At 37.8% G+C, this 20,226-nt stretch overlaps 1 protein-coding gene across 5 annotated transcripts in view; it reads right to left on the bottom strand.

Moving 5' to 3' along the window:
- Window positions 1-20,226, bottom strand: part of IDE (insulin degrading enzyme) — a 112,846-nt gene that overhangs the window by 53,829 nt on the left and 38,791 nt on the right. For 3 of the 5 annotated variants that reach the window (XM_081075233.1, XM_081075230.1, XM_081075231.1), the window contains exons 2-4: window positions 10,689-10,873; window positions 9,288-9,495; window positions 6,085-6,254 (exon numbers count right to left, since the gene is read on the bottom strand). In XM_081075233.1, coding sequence (XP_080931359.1) covers window positions 6,085-6,254; window positions 9,288-9,495; window positions 10,689-10,848 — 538 coding nt within the window. In that variant the 5' untranslated portion in view covers window positions 10,849-10,873. Of the gene's footprint in view, window positions 1-6,084; window positions 6,255-9,287; window positions 9,496-10,688; window positions 10,874-14,952; window positions 15,021-20,226 lie in introns of all 5 variants that reach the window. The other 2 variants (XM_081075232.1, XM_081075234.1) reach the window with 1 other exon arrangement.

Below are 20,226 nucleotides of genomic sequence, written 5' to 3'. Positions count from 1 at the left end.
AGGACAGTAATTTGAGGGCTTGTCCCATTTGGTTGGACAAAAGTTTGCAAACTCACACGTTTCCTAGGACCAGACAGGTAACCTACAGGTTTCTTTTGACATAGACACACTTGAGTAGTAAACACACACACTCCTCACACACGAAACAGTGCTCTCTCCTGCTTATCTTGAAAGGTGTCACCCTTGCAATCTTTCATTTCCCCATTTTTGTTAGATAAATGGGTATAATACTTCACATTTCTTTTAATTTTAAAAATGTGAAATATTTAAAAATATTTAAACACACTGAAGTATAAAATTAACACCTATGTACTCAACACCCAGTTTTATCACTCTTCATTTTGCCATATTTGTTACAAATGCTTTTCCCCAATTAACAAAACATTAGGGACAGAGCTAAAGTCTCTCTCTCCCTCCCTCCCTCCCCAGGCATACTAATCAGAATTGGGTACTTCATCATTTTGTGCATATTTTATACTATCTTATATACATATGTAGACATTATGCAGTACTATTTTGCCTGTCTTCAAATTTTGAAGAAAGCTATCATACTAAGCATATCCTCCAACTTGCATTTAGCTTAAAATACTTTGCTCTTTACCTAGTTCGATACATGAGTTCTAACTCACTCATTTTAACTGCTGTAGAATATTCCACCGCACGACAGACCAAAATATATTTATCAACTTATTCAACTGTTGATAGAAATTTTAAGTCATTTCCCATTTTTCACTAATTCAAAAAATGCTTCATGGACACTCTTGCATCTGTTCCCTGTGCGCAACTGCTACAGTTGTTTCTCTCTAGGATATACGGCAAGAAGTGGATTCCCTAGATGGAAGGGCACCGACAAGTTGATTAACAAAGCAGCTGAACCAACTTATTTTCCCACCAACAATGTATGAGTTTCTGTTTTTCTACATCCTCACAAACACAATACCTGGTTTTGTCTGACTTTCAACTGTTGCCAACGTGATAGATGTGAAAGGGTATTTCTTCATTGTTTTATTTTGTATTTCCCTGATTACTAATGATTTGAGCATTTTTGTAAGTGTGTTTATTGGCACTCAAATATCCTCTTCTGTGAACTCCATATTCATATTCTTTGCCTATTTTTCTAGTGAGGTGTTTCATTTTTACTTACTGTAGAAGTTTATATCTGTTATATGCTTTGCAAATATCTTCACTAGGTATGTGGTTTGTCTTTGTTTTTGTGTCTCTATTGAACAAAGTTTAAATTTTAATGAAGTCAAATGTATCTCTAAATCTATGCTTTATCTTTATCGCTAAAAGATATGGTTTGTAGTTTGTGTGCTTAGGAACACTTTTCCTTCTTAAAATTAAAAAATTCTCCTATATTTTCTTCTAAAAGTTGCAAAGTTCTTTTTCTATATTTAGGCCTAATTGACCTGGAATTAATTTTCGTGAAGGTGCGAGATGAGATGAGATTAGTTCTACATGGAGAACTAATTGCCCCTGCACCAGTTATTGAAAGGTCCATCCTTTCCTTGCTCATTTGTAATGTACCTCTCTGTCTTATGTCAAGTTTCCATATATCTGTGGATATGTTTCTATTGTCTATAATATGTTCTACTGTTATCTTTGTGTATCCATGCACCAATTCTACTATTGTAGCAACCAGAACTTTATAATAAGTCTTGATATCTGGTAGAAGTAGTCCCTTCTTTTGTGTTCTTCAAAATTATCTTAGCTATTATTGGCTCTTTACTCTTTCTTATGAATTTTATAATCAGATTATCACGTTCCTTAAAACATTTTTCTAGGACTTTCAAATAGCACGGCATTGAATTTAGATAACTTTGAGGTGAATTTACATCTGTGTGATATTGAGTTTACCTATTCATGAACATGGTTTATCTCCCCATTTACTCAGGCATTCTTTTATATCCATTACATATTTTTTGCTCTTTTGTTAGATTTATTTCTGAAACCCTTTAGCTATTTTTATATTATGAATGAAATCATTGGTCCTCTAGCATTTTTCTAATTGATTACTATTAAGAATGCAATTTTAGTGTACGCCTCCTCTTTTGGCAACCTTGGTGAATTATCTTATTTTCAATGGCTGATCTGAAGATTTTCTTGAATATTTTTAAGCAGATAATCATAGCACATGGAAATAAGGATAGTTTTCTTTTGCTTCCTTTCTACCTCTTACATATCACAGTCAGTCCCCTCCCCTTCACCCCCTCACCCCAGACTTACTGCAACCAATAGTACCTATAGCACAGCTGAACAAAAAAGCGATTAGGGGGTATTCTTATTTTGTTTTTGTCTTTCAATGGATATCCTTTTCAAACTTCACTATTAATCATGATGTTTGACAAAGGTTTTTATCAGCTCAAGAGTTTTTTGTTTTGTTCAATAATGAGTGCTGAGTTTTATCAAATGCTTTTCTGAGTCTAACTGAAATGACTGCCTATCACTTTTGGTTACTCAAACTGTGGGTTGGGACCCATTCGATCATAATGAAATAAATTTAATGTATTGGCAGGCCAGAATCTTTTTTAAAGAAACAACAAGTATAACAGAGGGTACCAGACTATATCCCGAGAAAGTTTCATAAAACTTTTGTTTCAGCTTCTTATACAAACACATATATGTTCCTGAGTTGCTAAGTAAAACATCCTTCTTATTGTGTTTTTAAAAAAGTTTGAAAGTCACTGATCTATACTATTTTTGAAGCATAAATAGTACAAACATCTTATTGTAAGGATAAACATCTTATTGTAAGATTTTCGTAAATATAAATAACACAATGTTTAGTTTGTGTTCATTTAAAAATACCCAGCTTTTCCTGATATTATAATTATTTAAATATTATTAAATATCGTTTTAAAAATGTTATACTTAAATATTACTAATATTAAAAAAAGAAATCAGGGCTGGCCCAGTGGCTCAGGTGGTTGGAGCGCCATACTCCTAACGTCGAGGTCGCTGGTTCGATTCCCACATGGGCCAGTTAGATTGTGAACAATGGCTCTCCCTGGAACTGGGCTGTTATGAGCAGCCGGCAGTCAGCGTGAGGGGCCGTGCACTGGTGTGTGCTGCCATGGGCTCCTGTGAGCGGCCGGCCAACCAATGATCGGCGACCAACCACCTCAGCCGGGGAAGCGCAAGGCTCACAATACCAGCATGGGCCAGGGAGCAGTGTCCTACACAACTAGACTGAGAAACAACAGATTGAACTAGAGTGTGTGTGGTGGAGGGGGGAGGCGGAAGAAGGGGAAAAAACAAAACAAAACAAAAAAATCATAATCCTTCATGGACAAAATGGCTAACATTCACAGAAAAATGTGAAGTCACTCAAAAGTAACAAAAACAAACTAAGCATGAATTTCTGACAAGGACTCTTCTTCAAGAATCACTTTTGCAAACTTTATATGTGTGTAATTTCTAGGACTAGGGTAGACACCTTTCATCATATTTTCAAATGTATCTGACTTTTAAAATGGACATTGGCTTCCACTCCAGAAAGTTCCAGAAAGTTCACTGTTAGTTTATACTTCCAAAATCAGAAGGTAACTTGGCATTCATACTATTTAATTACATTTTCTGTCCTGTTGTACTGAGTCTGGCTTATTCATCTCTTAGCTGTTACATTACCTCATCCTTTGCTGACTAACTGCCTAGCCTTGTCAGTGGTTATAAAAACAAATATGCCCTCAAACTCCACCCATACACATATAACCATTCAATGTTTCTCTTTGCCAATCACTCTGGAAACCTTCCTTTAGGACATTTAAAGATTTTTCTTTGTTGTGATCAGAAGTAATATTACTCACTCTATTCATTGGATTTATTTCTGTAAGATCCGTGACTGCTTCCTGATTATGCTCATTATGATTTATCACCAGTGAGACTATTTAAAAGAAGGCAATTCCCAGAGGAACTGCAACACATTCTGCACAATGGCAGCATTGCGAGTAGAAATATCTAACTCAACAAAGGGACTACTTAAAAGACAACAATCCTTGAGAACCAATTCAAAAAAAAAAAAAAAAAAAGACAACAATCATTTGGGGATAATAATTTTGTTTTTTAAAACTCTTATTCCCTTCTTGATATCCCATGTATGCTGATGTTCTCTATGAAACCCACTTTTCAAACAATTCAGTATTACACAGACATTTTAGAAACCATAGGGTTCACGTTAGTAGTGATGCTGATTTTTTTTGAGTGCCCAGTAAGTACTATGAGTCTAAAGAATACAATATCACTGCTTCCAATTGTAATTTTTCAAATTTCTTCTAATTCTGTAAAGCTATGCTAATTCCCTCACTGCTTCTTGATGTATTAGAATGGTATCCAAACTGAAACAAAGCTGTCTTTATAGTCTTAAAAAAAAAAAAGTCTCCCAAGTTAAATGACATAATAAGCATAAATGTGTAAGTGCACTAAACAATCTATTATTTTTATGTAAAGTTATTATACCCAAAGCAGTATTTTTAAAATCATAGCAACCTGTTCACAGCAATTACATCTGGTAAGTGGGACTGGCAAGAGTAGATAAGGAAAAGAAAGACTTTCTATTTTTGTTTTTTAAATACTTTTGTATTGGTAAAATAAACACTTTTTAGTGGGAAAAAATGAATAAAGAAAAAGGGTACAATTATAAAATCAAGAATCTCTCTACACATTTCATTCTGCGCCATGTCATCCCCACCTCTAATCTCCTTCTAGACTGCTGCACTTTGAGAACAGGGACCTTGTGTGTCTTCTGCACAGTTCTGTCTCCCACAGAGCCATCCCCATAGCAAATGCTCTTCATCTGAATGATCATAGAGGTGGAAGCAATGGGAGCAGGATGATTCAACAAGCCTTGAAGTGAGCATTAAAACAGCACTTCTTTTTAGAAGTGAAGAGGACCAAAGTTTTGGCACCCTGAAGCTGCCTAAAAAATAAGATGAAGAAAAAACCTTTGACTCTCCCCTTTCCTGCCCAAGAGATTCAGACAGAAAAACCTGCTTCAGGAAGAAAATCTTAGGATGCTGCTTTAGCTTAATTTGAATTAAGTATGGTAAATAGGGGACTTCAGGCAAGGGCCTATTAGCTAGATACCCCATGTCCCATGGTTTCTGAGTTGCCTGGCAATAATTTGCCTGCCATGTGTGTTTCCTCCTCCTCACCTACATGTAAATTGCCCATTCTCACTTCTGAAATCTAATACCCTGTCCCCCCCTTTTCTCTTTTGTCCAAAATGTCATCTATACCCAATGTGGCCTCACTGTCTTTGGAATTTTCATGCTTATGTGAATTCCCCAGGTGCATGTATTAAAACTTGATTTTCTCCTTTTAATCTGTCTGGTAATTTGATCATTAATGCAGCTAGAAAGTGTGAGAAAACGTTTTTGGTTTTTTATAGCCCCCATAGAAGGTAGACTTTAGAACAAAACATCTATTACCTTCTCCCTTTGAAATGCTGGTTAGTATCTATTCACAACACTAACTGCTCTGCTCCTTGAATGTTTAGACCCCTATTTGAATGGGATGGTCAAAGTAACCCTCTAGCAGGCAAATCATGGCTTAGGTCACAATTACTACGATTTTGAGAATATCACCCTAAGTGTATGTGTCAAGTCCAATGGACCCGACTCAGGTGTGACATTCTTCTTTTGGACTATTAGCTAAAGGCTAGATATCTATTGAAGAGATTATAACTACTTCATTCTTATTATTTCTAAACTCTGAATTCAAATCTATGCCTTGCTACCCAACAAACTCACTTCATATTCGGTCATGCTTGTCAGCAACCTATCCCTTTCCCCATGAAGCTCATACACCTAAGCTTCAGCCTCATCTTACGTCATAAGTCACAAATATAAGTGCCTACACAGGGACCTGGCAGAGAGCACAGTGTGGGGCATGGTTGGAGAAATTAACGGCAAGTAACAACGATATATAACAGCCACTTCTCAGTTCCAGACTATGAGCTTATAAAGAACATGGCAGGTAGAAATGAGTTCTGACATCTTCTATCCTGAACTGTAAAAGACAATACTATGCAAAAAGGCCATGGGTTTAAATGAGGTCAAGCATGCATGAAAGCTGCTATTGACAAACCTGTCCCAAATTTGCTGAAGGGGTGTTTGGGATTCCCCGTAGCTTTTTCCAATTGAAAGAGTCTCCAAGCATCGTTCATTACATTCTTCTCATGTTCTGAATCAACTGCATTCACCTCTCTGTCTTTGCAACTCTCATCAAACAAGGGGCACAGAAAAAACTGTGCAAACCTAAGGGTGTGAAACATAATTTGAAAGCTGTTATTCTAAAAGAATGACCTTTAAAAAAAATGTTTGAAACTTAACAGATAGGAAATAGGAATTCTATAGAACCAGAAAAAACTACCATTGCTAAGAAAAAAGGAATATAAAATATGTTCTAAGTAACACATGAAAAATATAATATAGGACATATATAAATTCAGAGAAGTCAATCTACCCCAGAGATATTAAATAATTAGTCAAAATATAAGAAGATTAACACCTCCGAGTCTGACACCAACTCCCATGTTTTTTTTCCACATCACCAAGCAATTCTCCAACACCAGCTGAATATCCTACAATTCAATTAAATTCTGACACTACCTGAAAATCAGACAGCAACACATCCCACAAGTTAAGGGCTCAGTCCTACAAAACACTTCCTCCCCTCCCTTCAGATGCCAATCATAAGTCCAGGTTGTTACTTAGGCTTCTGACCAACTCTCTGAAGATGCCACGACCTCCTCCTCAGGTTTAATTAATTTACGAGAGCACCTCACAGGGCTCAGCCAAACATTTTACTTACTAGATCACTGGTTTATTATAAAAGGATATAATTCACAACAGCCAGATAAAAGAGATACAGATGCACAGGGCAAGGTATGAGGGAGGGGGTTCAGAGCTTCCATGCCCTTTGAGCGTGCCTGTCTCACCAAATCTCCATGTGCTCACCAACCTGGAAGCTCTTCAAAGTCTGTTCTTTTGGGTTTTTATGGAGGCTTCATTAATAGGCATGACTGATTAAATCACTGACTATTTGGTGACTAAACTTAATCTCCAGCCCCTCTCTCTTTCTCTGACGTCTAGGTGGAGGATGAGACTGAACACTCCAACAACTTGGCTGGTTCCCCTGGCAACCAGTTCCCACCCTCAGGTTATAGGGGCTTCCCCAAAGTCCTCATTAACATAACAAGACACTTTTTTATGGCTCTCATAGCTTAAAAAGTTAGGCCCAGAAAAGACCAAATAGGTATTTCTTATTATAAATCACAATATCACAGTATCAAAAGGCAAGGCAGACGTATGGAGAAAGCAATAATTTAAGATTTGAAATTTGGCATATCTATGAAAATGCTTGTTATATATGGCTAATTCAAAAAGGAAAAAGCAGGTGACAGTTCATAGGCAAATAAATCTTAAATTTACAGTTTTAGGTGCAATTTCACTAAGACTCAGACATTTCAGGACAAACTAAGCGACCTACTTTAAAAGGTTCTACTTGAATTTTTTTTCTTCTTATGGAGAAAAACAAACCTACTTTAATTAGTGGAAAAGATAATGGAATGAAAAACCATGACATAATAAATAGTCTAAGACATAACTATGGGCTTTTGTGAAATATTGAGTATTTTTAAATCTTAATAAGCAGTGGTTAATCAAATTACACGGCACGCAACTCAAACTTAAGTAACCAATATGCTTTTCTTGAGGCTATTCTTTTAATAGCAGTACCAAAGTTTAACTAAGATATTTTTAGTTAATAAATTAACTCTCTCCTATATCAGGTTGCAATTTAAATCATGATTTCATATAGTAATTCTTAAGAAACTTTAGACCCCATCTTATAAAAACATGAATTCAGAAGAAGCCAAGAGCAGAGGCTCTTTCTGAATGAAACTACTATTCAGTGGGCCTAAGAGACTTCGGCATCTATAAACCTCTCAGCAACTGCACCTCATGGTCCAACTGTTAGAGAGTCTATTGTTATTTGATATTTATTCTAAGCACAATATTGTGCTAAGTACTTTACACATACCAATCCAAAAAGAAATCCATCGATCTGGAGTCTATAATCAAAGAAACATGGAAACAGCTATTTCTAGACATGTCACCTCTTTTATCTACCTCAATACATTCAGATTGGGAAAATGCCTACTAGTTACATACCATAGCTGGATAGGCCCCCATAACGGGTCACGATTATGACACCGTATAATCAATTTTTTTTTTAAAGATGCTCTTATACAAGTGGTTTTTTTACTCTCAGCCAAATAACAGACATCCTCTATCAAACAGAGATCTATTATACGAACATTTGTAGCAGCATTTGTAAAGCAGAAAATTAAATTCAGTGTATGATCCCAGGGAACTCATTCATGTTAGTCTTCTGGGAATACACTGAAAGATGATTACACCTCAAAGCCTAAAGATTGAAACATAAGCTAGAATAAGTAAGACACAGTCTGCTTTGACTCAGCCATGGATCTTGAACCTATGCATTTGCCCTGTTAATGTTCTTTGCACTAGGGAATAAATTCAGATTACAAAAAAACCACAAAAAAACAGAATGACTATTATTAATGTAAATAAACAGAGTTAACAACTACTAAAACTGTTAAGTCAAACTTTATTGCAGACTCATTAAAAAGCTACAGATTACACCTTCTTGGTAACACAGAAAACTATAAAAACTCACCAAGAAAAACTACACTTTAATAATGAATCAAATCACAGATATGACAAAAAATTAAAAATTGTTAGCTGTATAGAAAATTGAGCAAGAAATTAAATTGGCCTAAGGGAACTTGCTCCAGAAAATACTTTCACAAATTGTTCCCCGGGGTTGAAACAGCAGGTCAAAACATTCTGTATCTACTAAGCATCCCTGAGAATAGAGGAATTAAAGGAAAATAGAGTATTTAAGTTCTAGCATTCTGGAACAAAAATATGTTTGGAAAGAGATCCGTGGCACTATTACAGTTAATTCTTCATCACCTGCTTCATATGTGATACCAATTAGAATGAGAAGAACTGGTGAAAATTTTATAAGTCAATAATATATTTTTAAGTCTGAAGGCTGGTTTAAAGTCATGCCATTATTTTTCCTCTATCACAAAGTAAATATATGAGATCTCTTATTATTTTTCTTTTTTATAAGACCCCAGGCGGAAAACACTGATAAAATACCTTTTGTTAAGCTATCAAGCTATGAAAATATCTTTGTAAAAATAATAATTGTTACTGTTATTATTAATGTGATAAGTGCAGAGTATTCAGCATTACCTGTCTAGAGCACCTTCCAGGTGTTCATGGGAAACATCAAAATAGTAATTGGTATGCTCTCCACTAGTAAAAGCATTTGAACTTCCTGCGTGTTCACTGAGAAACTGGCTGTATTCATTTTCTTTAGGGTATTTCTTTGTTCCCAAAAATAGCATATGTTCACAAAAATGACTTAAGCCAGCAATATTTGGAGGATCTGACAATGAACCTGAAGGAGTAGAGAAAACATATATATAATAAATCATTTATTTATGTTGAAAGATGTCAAGTACGGATAAATTACAGATGATTTGAAACTTCTGTTAGCATAACAACTCCCACCATACAATCAGAGAATGTTAAGTAAGCATAGGCTGTTCTAAAATGGTATTGTTTAATTCTAGCCCCATCTTTTCACGTTAATTAGTTGGTGACCTTGGGTAGATTTTAACCTCTCTGGACATTCATTTCCTCACATATCACAATGGAGGAAAAGAAAGAATTGAATTCACTGTTTTTGTTGTTGTTTTGCGGGAAACAATACAGCATAGTGCTATGAGGTTTGGGGGTTAGCAGCTCTACTAACTGTGAAACTTCGAGCACAATATTTTGCCTCCGTCACTTTTCTATATGTGTATATACCTAACTTAAGAGGTTTCGTATGAATATAAATTAGATGGGATTTGTAAAGCACACTGCATTGTGCTTGGCAATAATTATTTGTTCAACATATGATGGTTATTACTTTATTTCCTCAATTTTAAAATGGCACCGAGTTAAATAAAAGCTTTTCAGAGAGGCAAAAAGGAATCATGCCTCACTAAATGTATATAGAGATAAGAAACAACCTGATTAAAGCAGCATGAAATGTGAAAGAAATGTGCACACAATAATCTAGGAAATACATTTCCTAGTGTACCAAAAGTGTACAAAAGTAAAAGCATTAGAACTCTTACTGTAAAGCAGGGGTGTCAAAACTGCAGCCCGCAATAATTGTTAATTGGCCTGCAGCAAATTCCAAAAATATATTTAGTTTACTTAAATAAACCAGGTGAGGCAATATGTACTTCACCTCGAGTGAGTGGCCCGGCTGTTTGTAGATTTTACCGCATATGGCCCTTGGTAAAAAAAAAAAACGTTGAAAAAAGTTTGGACATCCCTGCTGTAAAAGATGGGAATGAGTTTTCTTGCTGCTGGGCCACCTTAGCTGGGAACCTAACAAGATGCCCTTGGTAAATATAAGATTATTTGACTTAGACAACTATAGATTACCAATGACTGTACAGGGCTACTGTACAAAGTGAGGTACATCAAACTGCTAACTATCAGGTCTTTATTTGCAGAAATATGGAGCGTTCTAATAAATGTCAACATAAGGTCAATGAAACTGAACAAAGCTTAATTCACAATGTTAGATTGTACCTATGTGCACATCCAGTGCTGCTGATGACTTATCCGTGGTGGGATCGCTGATGAGAAGTACTTGGATGCCATTGGCTAGCTCTAGCCCACGGTATTCTCGCTTGTCTTCAGGAGATTTGATAATGTGATTTTCTAGTCTCTTGATAGCTGGGTTATTCATTTTGCTGTAAGTCCTTTTTTGAAAACTTAAAAGAAAAAAATGATTAATTATTAGATTGTGGCTACTTTTCTTTTCAGAACAAAGAATAACATCAAGCAAACCCATATAGTACATCATCAGATTAAAAAAAAACAAACCTGGAGGAAACTTTTTATAGCCTATCTATACAGATAATACAGAGTACTATCAGTCCACTCCTCCCTCTTACCCATCATCCTTTCAGAGAAATGTAAATAATATTGTTTTCATGGAGCCCTATTTGTATCTAGGACAGCACATGGATGGGGATTTGAGGCAGGATGGGTTGGGCTATGAGTTGGTCAATATGCTGACCTAGAATAGTTTTCAATTACCAATAACTGCTTTCCCACACATTTCAGAGGCATCTGTTAGAGTTAAGTGAGGTGAGAGGTGTAAGAATTATTATGTCATCCAAAACATTGCTCAACCTGATAATATTCAAAGATAGGGCAGATCTAGAACTCAGCAGTCTGGTATGTACATGCTCAGAACAGGGAACAATCTCCAAAGAGGAAAAAAATTCTGTGAAGTCCTAACACAAAGAGACCTGGGCTGTCCTATGAGGGTAGCAAAAGTAAGGACAAAAACAAAGTTGGAAGGATCCCAAATAATTTTTGAAGTCTGATGCAGAGGTGAGTGCCAGAGCAGGAGCAAGTCCAGTGATCTTAACAGAGAAGTCAGATAAATTCTCTTACAAAGGACCTCCCTTTCTCTGATAGTCCTCTCCTTTCTTTTCTAGGAAAGCTAGAGTTACAGTGATGGGAAGGGACTATCAGCACACAGTCTTGTAGGGAAGGGATTTTTTTCCCAGAGCCTGAGGTATGCGTGTTTTTGAGACTAAGAGTGAATGCTATTTTTTTCTATGTTGGGACTGCTTAACAGATAAAAAAACTAAACCTGGCCTATTAGTAGGTCAATAAACTAATCAAGTACAGCCAAAAACATGCCTGAAACTATAGAGGAAAACTGACCCTGTGCTAGCACATTTGCTTCTCACCTGGAAGACAAAAGAAGTGGATCTGACTGCTCCTTAAAGACTGACAGACATCCAGATTTAAAAGTAAACCAGAGGGGATGTAAATAGGCACGCAATTATATTGGAAAAACTCTTTATTTTTGGGTGTTAAAATCTCTGGAGATTAATGGAGGGAAAATTCTACTTTGTTTTTGTTAGGATACCTTCCTCTATAAACTAATCTGTAACTTTTCTTCTGAGTAATAATTGATAAACCATAGAGGTTTGTCTGCTCCTATTGTCTCCTGCCTCTTCTTTTTTTTTTTTCTTTTTAAAGATTTTTATTGGGGAAGGGAAACAGGACTTTATTGGGGAACAGTGTGTACTTCCAGGACTTTTTTCCAAGTCAAGTTGTTGTCCTTTCAGTCTTAGTTGTGGAGGGCGCAGCTCAGCTCCAAGTCCAGATGCCGTTTTCTAGTTGCAGGGGGCACAGCCCACCATCCCTTGCCGGACTTGAGTAGTTGAACTGGCAACCTTGTGGTTGAGAGCTGGCCCATGTGGGAATCGAACCGGCAGCCTTTGGAGTTAGGAGCATGGAGCTCTAACCGCTTGAGCCACCGGGCCGGCCCCTGCCTCTTCTTTTGAGGAGTACATTTGTAATATTAAAGATCAATACTGTAGGTCATATTAATTGTATAATAACACTGGTTTTAAAAAAAATCACATAGTACTTTACAGAGAAAGTGCTAATAATCTTGCCCTATTTATAGTAAAAATGTTTTGAAAAATAAAGTATAAAATATAATGCTAACATTTCTGTAATATAAGGCTACCATTGGAAAATTCTAAAGTAATCTGGAATGAAAAAGTATTATTAACAAATCCTTTCTACTTCATTAGCCATAAGCCACTTTAAAATCAGTCAGAGACAGATGAAAATATCTGAGTGAAAAGCCTTAAAAATTGGTGTTTTGTGGTTTAAAAAAAAAAAGCTCAGGGTAACAGAAAATGGTCTACCTAAGCCTCCAAGGAGGGGCACAAGAATATTAGTCCTGGGTAAGGTATTTCCCAAAGGAGAACCTGTTTGGACTGCCGCAAATGCCTTCAGTAAAAAGCTGGTTTCAAAAACCTTAATTTGGGTTCAATAGAAATCACTATTTAAAAAAAAATAAGTTCCAATCTAGCAGCAACATTAACATTTAAGAAGCCATGAGGCAGGCTCCATTGAGACCCACAGCCAGGATGGCAACATTACAAGGCGACATTAAGAAAGCTCAGTATGTACCACGGAGAAGGCCTCAGCTCATCCCTGCAAGGCTCTACTAGAGGAAGGGAGGGGGCTGAGGTTCTAGTCATGGATTCACCAAGTGGGAGCAAAAGCTAAATGTTACTGCCATTGTTTACACCCAAAACCCTCTACTGTGCTGGCCCCAGGTAGTCTGATTTGGGAAAACCGAAAGTTACAAATGATTAAAATGTGATGATAATGATGGTGGTGGTGGTGATGGTGGAGCTCTAAAACTTCTGTCCAATCCACAACCATAATGGGGAGACGAAATACAGGTGACTTCGTTAGGACAAATTGTCTTATTCTACGGGAGGTGAAAAATTCATTATAATTAATATAACCACCCTCAACTATAAGCCACATTAGGTACTTTTTTCAGGGTTCAATTTCCCTTGTCCAGATTTTCATTTTCTTAAAGGAAAAAAATAGAATGGATTGCTATTTTTGTCTATAATCATAGTCCATCAGAGGATATAACTCATTCGGACATTGAAGCTATGCCTGATTAATATCCATGGTGTGGCTAAGAATAAAAAGATAGATATATTCTGTAAGTCAAACATAAAAATTAGATGAACTACTTTTAAACATTTGTACACGAGATCTAGGACAGCTATAAATTTCCAAGCTGGCAATACTCCCAAATCAAATCTTATGACTTCTTGAGGAAGTAAAATCCAAAAGGAAGAGTAGCAACATTTTCAAACGAGACCCATTCCCAGCAATCTAGGCACAGTCTAGCATTACCTGTAGTGTGTCTATCAACATGTCCCACCACAATTAGATTCTCACCTGGATAACTGAAGGAAATGACCTGGAACTCCTCTGATGATGAATTCATCAACAGCTTCCCTGTCCCTGTACTTATACTCACGAGATCACATGTCTATCCAATCTCAGCTCATTAGCATAAATAATTTATTTATAGCAAGTGTTCTCCAATGTACACCAAAGAGTGAGCAAGCAAGTATTCTGACTTTTAGATGACAAGCTAGTGCTAACTCAAATGCTTTCCCAGACATTTATTTGATATTTTTAACCCGTCAAAGTCAAAATCTGAGAAGCAATAAAATTAGTTTCAATTTCAGGGTCATTCATTGGAAAGTTCCTAATAAGGCACAGAACTGTGAGTATTCAGCACTCTGATAAACGAGAGAGATAGTAATCGCAGCATGTTTCGTAATTTTGTTCAGAATTTAAAACAATGACTGAAAACACAAGAAGGTAAATGCAGGAAGAGCCGTCGATGTTATCTAGTCCTTCGTAGTTCATGGACCAGCAGCTCCTACTCTTCCTGGAAGCTTGTAAAAAATGCAAAATATCAAAAACCACCAGGGACCTACTAAGCCAGAATCTGCATTGTTTTTCTTTTTCTTTTTTTTCCTAAGTGTGTTTTTCCAGGACCCACCAGCTCCAAGTCAAGTAGTTGTTTCAATCTAGTTGTGGAGGGCGCAGCTCACAGTGGCAGAGGTGGGGATCGAACCAATCACCTTGTTAAGAGCACGGCGCTCTAACCAACTGAGCTAACCAGGCGCCCCCAGAATCTGCATTTTAACAAGATCCCCAGGTGGGCTAGTCCCCTCATCTTACTTATAAGGAAACTGAAGCTTAGGGACATTAAATCGCTTGTCCAAGATCATACAGCAAAAGTTACAATTATAATTTGGTTCTTAACTCCCAGTCCCGTGCACACTCCAGCCCCCAGCCCAAAAGCAAACATTTAAGGAGGCCTATTAAGATGAGACACTACACCACGTACGTTGGCTACAAAGATGAGTACACCAGAGCCCTTGCTCTGAAGGAACCCAGACTAGCAACAGATATGAAAACAATTGATTACCTTTTAAGTGTGGTGACAAAGTTGTCCCCAGGACACAAGGGAGCAATGAAAGAGGGGCACCTAACTGTCTAGAGGGGAGAGAGAAAAAGAGAGTAGATGAGCAGAAGCATGCCAAGTAAAAGGAAGGGAATACCTGAGCAAAGGACTGGTGGTAAGAAAAAAACACGAGGCACATAGAGAAAAAACAGAGCTTGGTATTAACAGAACTACAACCAGAACTTCCACTGAGACATCATGGACTTTTATCTAGACATGTAAAAACCTAAATTTTAGCTTTGCAAAAACAAATTCCCAAACAGGTCATTTCCAAATTCCCATACCAAGAGGAAATTTCTCTGCAAATAACCTTTTCTCTCATATCTCTTGAAGCGTTCCACAGTGTATTGAGTAGGAGATTGATAAGTTTTACTTTGCCTTTTGTTTCCTACCCACCCCATTGCCCCAGACATATTTAAAGTTAGACCTGGTTCATTTCTAATCTCTAAATGAATGACCTATAAACCCAAACAGGAGAATGAGCATGCTAATAGTCAATTATATATCAAAACCTCCCTTTGATGGAATCCATCCACACCCAAAACCACAGGCAGAAATTGAGCTTACCTACGGCACTCCCGAATGTGGAGGAGGAGTCCAGGGAGAAAATGCCTAGAATCAGAACCACACAAGAAACATCCTTTCTTCCCCATAGAAGTCAGAGGTAAGTAAGAGAGAATATCAAGGTAGTGGTGGTATAAGCCCTGGGAGGCCTCACTAGAAGATCACACATTCCCAAATACTATTCATGTTACTTGACCTAAAAAATAACGACATGTCTTAGGGAACCATCTTCCCAGCACTCTTCAGTTATAGGGACCAGTATATCTCACCTCATATACCAGCTAGATCACAAAGGTGGGTATAAACTACAATCCTGTCAATTAAATCCTATTTTCCCATGATGAGATGCTTTCTTTGCCTTTGTTCCAGGCAAAATGTCAGCTGTTCTAACTCTGTGCCCTCTGGAAAGGAGTTTACAATGAAAAAAATAAACCCTTAAAGGAATAAGCGTTGTTGCAATTTAAAGGAACCCTACAGCAGTATCGGTTTAGAGATGTGTGCTTTTGCAAATGTTGGTGCACGGTATCCATGATTGTTCATTCCCAAAGTGACAGTCTTATGCGCAGGAGGAAGTAATTTTCCTCTATGTTTCCATGTTCTTTTGGCTGATCTAATAATTAAATCGACATGAGACAGATTAACAAGAGAAAATAACCAAATTTAATTAAATATGTATGTATGGGAACCCCACGTACATGAGAGTCAGTAACCCCACATACATAAGAGGTCTAGAGACAGAAAGGTAAAAGTGGTGTGTATGACATTCTGAGCTAAGGATAAGGTAAGGTGCCTTGGGGATTCAGAGGGGAAGAAGGTTATTCACAGAATAAGAGCAGATGTTCAGTAATTACAAATTTGCCCTGCCCTATAGATCGGTCATAAAAAGTTATTTTTGGTGACAACTCTTGTTGATATGAGAATGTCCAAACCTTTAGAGACTTTTTTATGAGTTTATCTGAGTCAAACTGACAACAATTGCTGAGAAGCAAAATCTCAACAGATTGGGGAGCGGGAGAAAGCAAAGCAGGGAAATCTCTGGCATTGGATAAAAAGTAAAACAGAGACACATACTTATTTTACATTGGTGGACACAGGATAATTAATAATGAACATTTATAGCACATAGAGATGGTAAGAAGGGAACAAGATTAACAGTGAGGGGTTATATGTGGTTCTGTGGTTTCCTGCACTGCTGGGTGGGTTTTGCCCTGAAGGATCTGCAAAAAGGGATTATCTGACATTCCAAGGGTATGTTATCTTAGATACAAAAAGACAATAGAAAACCTCACTTAAGGTCAAGACTGACTTTTGTTAAGGAAGCTCCAGGCCTAGGATGAGAATACCCACTACTTTAATTAGGAATTTTTGAGTTCAGACGATCCTAGTATATGGCCACTTTCGGTCTGAGTTTGTAAGACCCGCCATGCAGGCCTCCCCCAAGCTTGTCAGGTTTTTTATGTGGCCTCTTTTTCATCCGTGCTCTTATTATGGGCAAGGCCCAAATTTAAATTCTTTAAGGGAGAGGTAAAAATTTCTCTTCAGCCCACAGGGTCTCAACTGCCTTCAGCTCAAAATAATCCACATGGGCAAAGCAGTACATTTTGGGAGGCCTGTTCTGAATATCTTCACTTAACATGGAACACTTAACATGGAAAGACCTTATGAAGGTTTACACAAATGAGCAAAACCTCCATTTTATACCTCTTGCCATACAGTTAACCACAGAAGGATTCTTACAGTTGTAGTTTGGGGACCAGTGGTATTTCACAAGTGTGCTTCTTCCACAGGTAGCCTTCAGATGCAACTGGACAAACCCAATCCTCACAATCACTCCATTTTTAACAGGTTACATGCTTTGTAAAACTACTCATTTAATATTTCCATTCTCCCTAAGTGACAAGCCACTGCAGCTGTTGATAGTCATTCTCCTCAACCCCAGATGAGCGGGGAAAAAAAGCTCAGTGCTGAAGTGACTTGCCCAAGAGCACTTACACCTTTGACTTGTGGCAAAACTGGAACTCTACAGAAAGAGGACGGATAGGAAGGGGAGGCGAAGGCCATCCTTCTATGGCTTTCCGCCTCAGTTCCCGGTTCCCACCCCCACAGCCCTCCTCTGACCCCATTCTCCTCCCATACGATCCCAAAGAACATGAGGAAATGAAAATTAAAATAGGTCAAAATATATGCTCCCAGAAAAGTTTTCAGTTTCGTACTTCTTCTCCCCCATATAAAACAGAGATAGGTTGTGGAAGGAGCTTGGAAGAATGCTTCTAATCTGCCAAAGAAGTCCCTGGGCTGAGAACCATATTATCTCACTATACCTTGCTAATAAAAAAAAAAAAGAAAAGAAAAATGCATGGCAGGATTAAACACATAGCAGGTTTAAAGGGAGAGAAGTGTGTATAGAATTGTCTCACGCATGAGAGGGAATATGAAAATAATTACATCAGTGGATATGATAGGGTCATGGGTAATTTATTTTTTGGATACATAGCCATAGGAACAGGAAAAAAAGGAGAAAAATCACATAATCATCTTGGTAGATGCAGAAAAAGTACTTAACTAAATTTAACAACCATTCATGTCCTTAAAAAGAGTCAGCAGGGGAGAGGGAGGGGGTGGGAAAAAAAGTCAGCAAACTAGAAATAGAAGGGAGAAAAATTCCTTCATCCGAAAAATTAGCTACAAAAACTGCTATCGTATTCAATGGTGAAATAATGCAAACACCCCCATCTCCACAAATAGGATGCCACTATTATCTCTTCTATTCAACACTGTACTGGTAATTCTGACCAGTCCAATAATACAAGAAAAAGAAAACATACACAGATAAGAAAGGAAGTGTTGGGACGTTTTTTTCCTGCGGGCACTGCCGCTAGGAGCTTCCATCCCCCTCCTCCTCCAATACCTTATGGGAGCAATTTCTTGCAAACACAGCAGTTAGAGGCTTTCCCGTCAAAACAATGTTGAGCAATCACAGCTGTTAGAGACGGACGTCCCCGGCACCCCGGCCGGATTTAACCGATCCCTAGCGTTGCAATAGCAACGGCACGAATCCCCCAAACCTGGAGGCCTAACCCTATAAAACAAAGCGCCCGACCCCAGTAAGTGCGCAGTCTTTGGGAACAATCCCACTGAGCCCGCCATAATAAAGCTGTGTTCTCCCTGATCTCTGCGTGCCGCTTGAGTCTCAAGGTCCTCACCGCTTTTCCGCAACAGAAGGAGGGAAAAGAAATAACATTATTCACAGGTGACATGATTGTGTACATAGACAATCCCAAGAATATACTGACAATTTTCATTTCTGGGTAGGATATAAGTCAGGGGTGTCCAAATTTTTTTCAACGTTTTTCACCAAGGGCCATATGCAGTAAAATACACAAATAGCCGGGCCACTCACTCAGAGGTGAAGTAGTATTGCCTCACCTGGTTTATTTAAGTAAACTAAATATATTTTTGGAATTTGCTACGGGCCAATTAACAATGGATCATGGGCCGCAGTTGGCCCGTGGGCCGCAGTTTGGATACCCGATATAAGTCATGGAAACCTGATTCAGCTTCAAAAACTAGAAAGAGCCCAATAAGTTACAAAAATCACATGTTCAAAGACGTTAGAGAAGTATGGAAGCATTAAGGACTAGAGAAACCGGAATTCCAGAGGGGGAGCGCCCTCTGAGTAAGCTCAGGATCCTCACCTGTTTTCTTCTCTGGGGGGTATTTGCCAATTCTGGGTGTGGCCTGAAGATCACGCTTGGCCCCAGCAGAAGGACTTTAGTCCAGGAAGAGAAAGCCAGGCTTAGGGGGGAGCATGAGTTTGGTGTGACGGACTAAAGCCCCAAGATGCCCCAAGATGCCAGCTGATTTTTGCCACAGGAGATTTTCTGAGCTATCACTACACACCTACCAGAATGGCTAAAATGAAAAGGAGAGAAAATACCAACTGATAGAGAAGTTATGGGGCAACCTAAACTCTCCTATGCTGGTGGCAGGAACGAAAATTGATACAACCATTATCGCAACCTGGGAGTATGTACTAAAGTATATATAAAACTGACAATATGGCCTAACAATTCATGTATTCGATATATACCCCAAATAAATGCACTCATATGTTCACAGTAATACTATTCATAATCACTAAAACTAGAAATGATCAAATGTCCATGGACCATGAAAAGATAAACTGTGATATATTCACACAATGGAATAGTATACGACGATGAAAATGAATAATCTAGAACAAAGCACAACAATAAGGATGAATCTTACAAGGTTGACTGAAAGAAGCTGCATACAAAAGAATAAATACTGCATCCTTCCATGTGTATATAAAGTGTGAGGACAAGTAAAATCAAGCTATGCCTTTATGTCAGGATAGTGGTCACCTTTGGGGGCAGGGAGTAGTAATTAAGAGGAGGCATGAGGGAGGCTTCTGGCAGACTGGTCATATGCTGGTTACATAGGTATGTCCCATTTGTGAAAACTCATCAAGCTGAACACTTATGATATATTTCAATTAAAAGTGTTTTAAATAGTTTTTTTTTTTTAAAAAACATACAACATAGTAAAATAAAAGGAGGCGGGAGACACATGAATTACTCAAGGCTATAAATATCCACCAAAAGTCATCCTGGAAATAGCACCATTTGAATACTGAAAGTACCTATCCATATC

Source organism: Rhinolophus hipposideros (assembly GCF_964194185.1).
Source record: "Rhinolophus hipposideros genome assembly, chromosome: 15".
Taxonomy (NCBI): domain Eukaryota; kingdom Metazoa; phylum Chordata; class Mammalia; order Chiroptera; family Rhinolophidae; genus Rhinolophus; species Rhinolophus hipposideros.
Note: the sequence above shows the minus strand (reverse complement) of the source record. Positions and strands in the feature narration are given on the sequence as shown.